Genomic DNA, 8819 nt, shown 5'->3' on the forward strand with positions numbered 1-8819 from the left:
TTTTTAAGTACAAAAAATGTATTGGTTTGTTTTGCTAGTGATGCTTGAATGGCTCTACATTGTTTGTTTGTTTTTTTGGTTTGTGAACTTGAATTGTTTTATGTGTGTATTGTATACGAGTATTGCATTGTATATAGTTAAACAACTTTTACAACTTTACTACCTGGAATAACGTTAACTGAAGATTGGGGAAGCCAATGCAGAAGTCCCTTAAACCTGTATTCTATCTGACGGCCACCAGATGGCAATAGATGTGGTTGTAAGAAAAACTTCTGGTTCTGTTGAAGTCTAGTGGGAAGTGGCTCTGTCTTAACCTCTGTAAACACTTTCATGCTGGGTTTATCAGTTCAGTCCCTCACTTGAATCATTTTGAATAAAAAAATCAAGTCTATTTTGTAAATCTTGGTGATATAGTGTTTTAACATGGAGGACTATTTGTGCAGAAAAACCTGGGTGAACACTGTGGGTAAATAACCCTTGGCTTCCTTTCTCTGTGACCTCAGTAAACACTTCCTTCAGAACTTTAGAGGCTAGTTTCATATTCTATTGAATAAAAAAAAAAAAAAAGCAGTTCACATTATAAATTATGGTCATTATTAGAGTAAGAAACATGGATTACCCAGGGCATGCTCCTGGGCTAATGACTGGTCGATTACAAGTTGTGAGCATCAAGAAGTTCTGCATGTCTTTATAGAGTCATTAAATCATTACTCATGTAATACATCAGACAGCATATCATTTCAATCATGATCTAAGATGTTATTTATTAACTAATTTACATTTTACATTTCCACAACAAGAATACTAGATGCAAGGACAGTCAAGCTTCAATATTTTAATCAGTATTTAAGAACATGTAAATGAGCTGTGTCAAAGCCAACAAAGTTGGTTAGCAAAGTACGTAGATTTTACCACCATGCAGTATACTGCACATATAAAATGGGCAAAATCAAAATATCTTCAAAGAACTTCTAAATACTGAAGAACTCATCTCTGAATCCCCAGTTTCAGAGGCACTCATCAGAATGAATTGGGTCCTATGGAGCTGTAGTCCAAAATAAAGTAAATTTTATGAAAATTGTAATGTTTTCAATAGATGAGGTTGAAAGACGAGTTAGGCTTCCATTTTTTATTTTTAATCGTACTAAAATATATGTATACGAAACATTAAAAAAAACAAAACAAAAAAAAAAACTTAAACCTCAACACCAACTACCATTTTGATTTCAGGTATGAAACAAGCACCACCAAGGATCACCATCATTCACTACAACCAACTGTTTCTCATACGTACATGGAAGTTTGTTGTGATTTGAGGACTCTAGACAAGTGGAAGACAAAAGAAGTAGTGGCAGGTCTAAAAGAAGTAATGTCACTAAGATTCATCTACTGTTCTCTGAAACTTCATCAGATGTGATCCGAGTGGAAGGGTGGCTGTCAAAAAAATGTACTCTTAAGGAAAAGAAACAGGGAGAAAGGGCTGAGGTGTGCCAAATTAAACAAAAACAAACTAGACTAAAAATCAGCATCCAACGGTCTCATGGAGTGAGGAATCCAAATTTGGAATTTTTGGTTCATCATTTGTCAGTATGTAGAAAACATAATGACAGAGGTACAACAGTGAGTGTTTACAGCTATCTGTAAAACACAGTGGGGTCTCAGTTTCAGCCTGTGGTGCAGGGGACCATGTTAAAATTGATGGAACACAGAAAAGAGGGTTCAGATTATCATCCGCCATGCACAACCAATTGGAGAGGGTCTAATTGGCTAACCACTTTGTTTTTCAGCATGACAGGGATCCCAAACACACTGTAGATGCAGTAAAAGGCTCAAGTCTTTTAGACAGTGTGGTACGCTTACATTTGGGGTGAGCAAGAGGTGAGACAGAGAATACAGATCTGCGCCGAGTGGTTATCAGATTCTGATTACAAATGCAAAACAAATGTATTTAGATTTATGTTCTTTGGAGGGGAAAACTAACAAATGGAGACAGCCCCCATTGTTTCAGACATTGTGTTGATGTATTTTACTTTCGTTATTTGGCAAAACCTCATTCACAAAGCAACATGAACCTGCATTAAGGAGGCATTAGATAAGCATATAATGCATCAGACAGCAGAGTTTCTATAAAAACACACCCTAGAATATTGTAGGGTGTATTTTGTTGTAATGAAAAGTCTTTGTTACCTGTTCATCAAAGCTGCTGATGACTTGTGAGATACACAACCATTCCTTATGAGTTTAAAAGAGCACCAAATAAGGAATTTAGAAGGTTATGGAAACAACCTCAACAACCACATGCAGGGACACTAACAAGCAGCAGAACTCCCTCACAGGTCAGTAGACTCCCACTGTTCTTTACTTATCCTGGCTCCAGTCACTTCCTGCTCTGTCTTTTCCTCCATCTTAGGCCATGTAAGCCAATCGGGGGTGAGATATTTGAAACTGCCACTTGCTGCAGGAACAAATGAAAATATTGCCGGAGAGGAGAAGTAATCCCGACTGCGGATGCTTGGACAGCCTCTGAAATCCAATCTGGACTGCCCTTGTGGGTTGAGGTAGTGGGCCGATGTTGCTAAGAAGCTGGAATTAGGATAAAACAGAAATCCTCCAAAGTGTGAAAGGCTCATCAGGTCCTGATAACAAGAATAAGATAGATAGAAAAGATTATCCGAGGATCATGGACAGCAACAGTCCAGGTCAAGAGTGGTTTTCAGTCCAGAAAGACTGAAAAAAACCTACAACACACATAATGCTCTAGAAGTGTAAATACATTACATGAGTATTTATTGTATTGTGTATTATTTTTAAAAACCTAAAAGTACAGTAGATCAAGTAATAATAGGAATGGCTTTCATTTTAGTGTTAATTAAAAAAAAAAAAATTCAAAGAATTCCTACTTGTACTTGTCTACTCATTTTTCCAGGGGTACTTAAATGCAGGTAATTCTGCAACTATAGCTATTCAGTTATATAGAGTATCTATATAGACGCATTTTTTAAAAATAGAAAACTCTGCAAATCCCTTTGGAAACCGTTTGAAATACTAAACTAAACTAAGGCATATCCACAGCCTCTGGAAACTTAAAAAGTAGTTCAAACAATATGAAGTTAAGTCAAAAAAAATACAGATGAAGACAATTTTCTCAGTTATCTATAGCATGAGTTAAAAATAAAACATGAGGGTACTTACAGAATGTAAAAAGCAGACACATTCTTCATTAAACTTGCAAGTAATTATGCTGTAATTTCTTTAAAATAATCCTTTTGATTTGTAGAAAAATATAATTTTTTATTATTTAAAATTATGAACAACATCCATCCATCCATTCTCTTCTACCCATCCTTTTCAGGGTTGCAGGGTGAGGGAGGGGGTGGGATGTCTAGTTATGCACAACTATGAGACATTTTAATAAAAAATTTACAACTTTGAAAATAAAATCTGACATCCTACTTTTCTGCTCTTCACTACATTAATTAATGGGCTATATTTACTTAAATTAGGATAACCAATGAGACCACAGTGAGGTAACACACTAGTTGACAGTGAATTATCCTTTCCAACCTTTAAGGTTCCTGTGCAGACAAACCAGCTATATATGTTGTTAAAACATAACCAGTGCTTTGTCCTTTGTGTTTCTTTTAGTATTAAATGTGGAGTGTGCCAGTCTGTACATGTATGACCGGTCAGAAAGACTCTTCAAAAAGTTGCAGTCACATGAGGGTCAAAGCGCCTCTCTCCAGCCTTTGGAAATACATTCTTTGGAAATGCTGACTGCATTTTTTTAACAGATATAAGACTTGTTGTGCATTCTGGGTAGTAAGCACCTTAAAAACATGACCAATGGAAAATGCACTAAGTTTTGCTATAAAAAACACTATTTGTGCTTCATGTGTCTGTTCATATTTACTCTGTAGTTGAATTAAAGTAAAAAAGATAAGTAAATAAAGTATAAGTTAACAGTTAAAATAGGCTAAATCTGCACTTTTTACAACAATTAAATGCTACCTACAGTAGTATGCATAATAAGTATTAAAACACACCATTCTTTAAGTTTGATTACTAATAATACTTCCTATGCTCTAAGTCTCATCATGTGAGCCTTAATGCCTCACTTTGACAGGCACTTAAAGGCTATGGGTGCCCTAATGGATTTTTTTAAGGTTATGCAGAAGTCATTGGATATAGCTTTCAAATTGTGTTTTGTGTTGCTATGTACCTGTGCCATTGCATGTTGTTGATTAATAGGAAGAGGAGTCAGTGCTGGACTCAATCCACATGGCACTACTCTCTCCACGTTGGCACAGCTGTGCCAGGTGTTCAGCCGAGATGAGTGGAAAAGGCCATTTGAAACACTGGGATCCCACAGATATCTGTTTAATTCTGGAGAATAAGCACAGCTGTATGCAAAACCGGTGGAGACATCAGACAGTTGTTCCGTCCTTGCATCTTGTTTCTGGCAGCGATTTGCTTGGTCAGTTGTTAGGCTGCTGACATGACTTTGTCCGAGGTCCACATCTTTGTGGATCCTGGCTGTAGTCTGCATGGTTGCTTCTGTGATGGAAACCTTTGGCTCTGGTTCTTTTTCCTGGTGTGTTTCACACATCTCTTCTCCAGGAAACTCCTCAGAATTTGTGTCCTTATCACTGTCACTCTCGTGGGGATCTTGCAAAACCAAAATAAACAAGAAACAAGACATATTCATACTTGTTCAAACAACAAAAATTCAACAAAATTCCATTGTATGGGATAATGTCAGATCACTGTCTTAACACAGCCTATAAATATTGAATACAGGTTAAAAAAAATATATATATATATAGGTCACTCATATACAAAGTTAGTTTAGCAAAGATAATTCAAGTTAAAATATGTTTAACTTTAAGTGTACTTATTTTTTTTAATCTTCTATTAAGTGTATATATAACTGAGCCAATCATATCGTATTAACAAAATTAAAATACCACGAAAACTGTGAAAAGTCAACGGTAATCATGGTCATCACGTTTTTAAACCCTTTTCTTAGTTCTGTAAGCTTTTGTGTTTTTTATAGCATAGGGGTTGCACTGACATTATGAATACTGCGCAGGTGAAGTGGTGAATTCGCTCACCTGAAGACTTGGAATTGTGTGAATGCTGTGGAGAGTCTTTTACAGGTTCATGTTTCACGTCAGTCAGCTGTGTCTCTTTAGAGCTGTGGGATGAGTGTTGTAGTTTCCTGATATAACCAAGAACAACACAATAAGAAGAAAAAGGTCACCCGTATCATTGCTGAGTAATAGTGACTTGTGGCAGTTTTGTTCAAACTGACATTACTTTGGTGTTCAGTCGTAAAAAAACGGAACTTCCGCAGTTTTGTTTTGTTTTTAACTCAGAAGCTCAGAAACAGATTTTATGTGTGAAATTTGGCGTCCTAGAGTAAAAGAGACATTCTGTAAAGCAAAGCATGCAAAGACACATTTGACCTTTTTTAATGGGAAGCTAAAATTTATAGTAATATTCCGTAAACAAGATTAGTGGCTTACTGGGAAAAAATGTTCTTCTAAAGCAACAATTTTTTTTTTTTTTTTTTTTTTTTTACAAATACTGATGGCTGCAGTTACCAAATTGAGGCCAAAGTGTCTGTGTTTTTTCAAGAAATGTGGGGATGTTAGCACTGAGTTTATAATTATACTCTGTGATTACTTCATGAGGTTTTAGATGCACATTTGACTCCTCTAGCAGTAAAAAGAATTGTCACAGCTACCTGGATTCAGATTTCTTTTAGTAGAGAACACTCTGAAATTGAATTTCCAGTTGAGAAATTAAAACTGCACAAACAAAATAGGATAAATAACACATAAAAAATACACTTGAGGAAATTTTGTTTAGGTTTTGTTTTGTATTTTCCTAGATGTCTCTAGGAAAGAATGAAAAAAAGTGTCCATAATGCTATAAGTAAAATTAATTGATGACTTTGTTTATTGTTTTAACTTTGTTTGAGAAAAAACAGTTATATAAGCACATGTTATCATGTTATTGGCATGATGTTTCATTTTTTAATATCATTGTTATCACCAATACATATAATTTTCATTTACTCCTTTTTGTACTTCTACACAACCACAACAAGGTACTGCAGGGTTTGGTTTCATATAGAAACAAACATGTACATAGTATTTTCTTTTTTTGTAACTTATAAGAAATAACTTGCCTCTTCTCTCTCCTTCCATTGCCAGTATCTCGGAATCCCTTGGCGAAAGGATTGTTGTCTATTTTCAGCTGTGTGATCTAATATTTGATACAAAAGAAACATTTCTTTATGATTGCAGACTCAAAGTCTTCACCTTCCTTTCCACTTTTTTCTAGGGAAGAGAATTCCTTACCTTGTCATTCTGGTAAGCTGTAACTGCGATGAATTCAGTCTCAGAGAACACATATGTCCTAAAAGTGCAGTAAGGCAGCGTTAGGATGTCGTTTGCCTTTACTATATGAAACCTGGGCTGGTACTTGTGCATCGAGTTGAGAATTGTCTGCAAATGAAAAGAATTAGAAAAACTCAAAATTGGAAGCATAGTGCATAGCAAAAATAAAAGGAAAGCGTTAGTAACACTTAAGTGAAAAGAATTTCCCAGCACCCCCAAGCTACTTTACGCATTGAGCGAATTTACTGGATTTCTGTGTTATTGCTCACTAAAAGACCATAAACAGCACGTCTTGATGCGCTCTTTGACAGCATGGTGGTTGTTCAAAGCCACCTTTAAAACAAGGTGTTAGGTGAAAACTTACAAATCCATGCTTGTCTGATATGTTGTTGGTTAGTTTCAGCTTGAGGAAGTTGACCACTTTGGACATCCACTGCTCTCCCGTAGCCGGACTGTCCGGGTGGATGTACATGCGTTTGGGCATCTCGGGGTCCGCCTTGCCAGCCACCATCCAGCGTGAGTTATGGAATTTATATCTACAGTCATCAGCTGCCACGATGTCCATGAGGAGAATATATTTGGCTTTTCTGTCCATCCCCGTGCACCTGGCCCTGAGCGGCGGAAACATACGTCTGCGAGGAGAAGAGACCGTGACAGGAAGCACGCATTCATCAACACCTTTCCATTCATGCGTAAATGTTAGAAAATTACCTCCCAGATTTTGTAATGACCATTTCTGTTCCGCATTTGTGGAACTGTCTCCAAAGCTCACTGGCTTCTAAATAAAGTTTGGGCTCATCTTCTGCTGTTTCCTCGATTTCCACAAGTTCACGAGGCCGAGAAAATAGCGCAGAGCTCTCCGGCGTAGATGTGCGAAGGATCGGATCTACACTGGAATCCAGGCTTCGGTTTGGCGGTCCTCCCGTGGATGCAATTGGGAACAAAGTGAATCCGGACAGGAGAGTCGCGCAGGGAGCCGGATCTCCTCCTGGAAAAGTTTGAGGCACCGCTGCTGAGACGCACAGCTCAGAGAAAGTGCGCATGGTTTCCAAAGAGAAACTTTATTAGGAAGACCTTACAATTTTATACAAAATAAAAACAGTTGCACATAAAAACAAAATCAGCAAAGCGTGTTAGAGCAAACAGCTGTTATACTTGTTTATCAGCCGAAGGTCCACTACTCTCTAATGCCTCCCAGCTTGTGTCGAAGCCGATTTGCTTATTGACACGTTTGAACTCCTTGTGACACTCGGCAGTGGGTGGGGTTTATTTATGTGGAGAAAAGTGCTGTCCTATGTTGAGTGAAATTCAACTTTATTAATCACAAAACAAAACAGCACATTACACACGAACAACACTGAGATATACAAACAACCAAGACTTGGCTCACTTTAAAATTATTATTATTATTTTTTTTAAGTTGCCATTTATAATACAGCACCAATATGCAACATCGCCATAAATATGAAATTATTCAAAGTGTCACTAAAAATTACTTTTTTTTCCTAAATAATTATTTTCCTATTTTATACTATTTTCTTATTTTAACACAAATACGGCTGTGACACAGGAGGAAAAAAGTATTTAAGACACTAAAATGAGTGTATTTATTTGTGATTTACAGTTACCCTAATCACGTTATCATTTCTATAAAATTATATTTAAATCATAGCATTTTCCCGTATTAGGGTTAACTTGTAGAATTCAGAGGTTAAAAAGGGGGATTAAGAGGTTAAGAACCCAACAATGGATCTGTGAGATCGCATCTTCTGTAAAAGATCATTTATGAGAAGTAGCATACAAACACACAAAAAATGTATAAAACCTTGATTTACAAGAGAACTCTTTTGTTCCATTCTGTGTTTGAATTGGGACAGGTTTTGTACTTGAGGGTGTGATTTGTCCATAGACTGTATAAAACTGGTTTCTGGACTTCAAAATGGAAGTCCAGAAACCAGTTTTATACAACATTTGGTCAAATTTGGACCAGGAGGTGGAGTGCTATTAGATATCGGCTAATTATATGGGTACAGCACACACACACACACACACACACACACACACACACACACACACACACACACAGAGAGAGAGATGAACAGCAACACATGATATAACGATATATTACAACGTGCTGTCTATTAAGCACACCCATTATTCATACACTGGGACATGCACTCCTAGTAAGATTGGCAGCTATACTAAATGTTTTCCACTTCAAGGCACAAGAAAACTGTCAAAACGTCTGATTTTATAAAGTTGGTTACGTTTGCTACAGATTAATTAATTAAGTGCATTTGATTATCAGCTCCTGGTTGATACATATGGAATACATGCATTTAGTTTTTCACTGCTTTTGCATTTTGCTAATTTTTCTGTTAAATACATAATAACAAAGTATAATTTGTTTATCTG

General features: G+C 36.6%; 1 protein-coding gene across 1 annotated transcript; it reads right to left on the bottom strand.

Moving 5' to 3' along the window:
* Positions 1-735: 735 nt before the first annotated feature.
* LOC308403885 (uncharacterized protein) lies at positions 736-7613 on the bottom strand. Its single transcript, XM_080893681.1, has 7 exons — positions 7116-7613; positions 6769-7036; positions 6366-6512; positions 6194-6270; positions 5112-5218; positions 4220-4665; positions 736-2636 (listed from the first exon to the last, which is right to left on the bottom strand). Exons 1-7 carry the CDS (start codon positions 7445-7447, stop codon positions 2331-2333), a joined length of 1683 nt encoding a protein of 560 aa, XP_080749807.1. The 5' UTR covers positions 7448-7613; the 3' UTR covers positions 736-2330.
* Positions 7614-8819: the final 1206 nt, after the last annotated feature.

This window comes from Rhamphochromis sp. 'chilingali', assembly GCF_963969265.1.
Source record: "Rhamphochromis sp. 'chilingali' genome assembly, chromosome: 10".
Lineage (NCBI taxonomy): Eukaryota > Metazoa > Chordata > Actinopteri > Cichliformes > Cichlidae > Rhamphochromis > Rhamphochromis sp. 'chilingali'.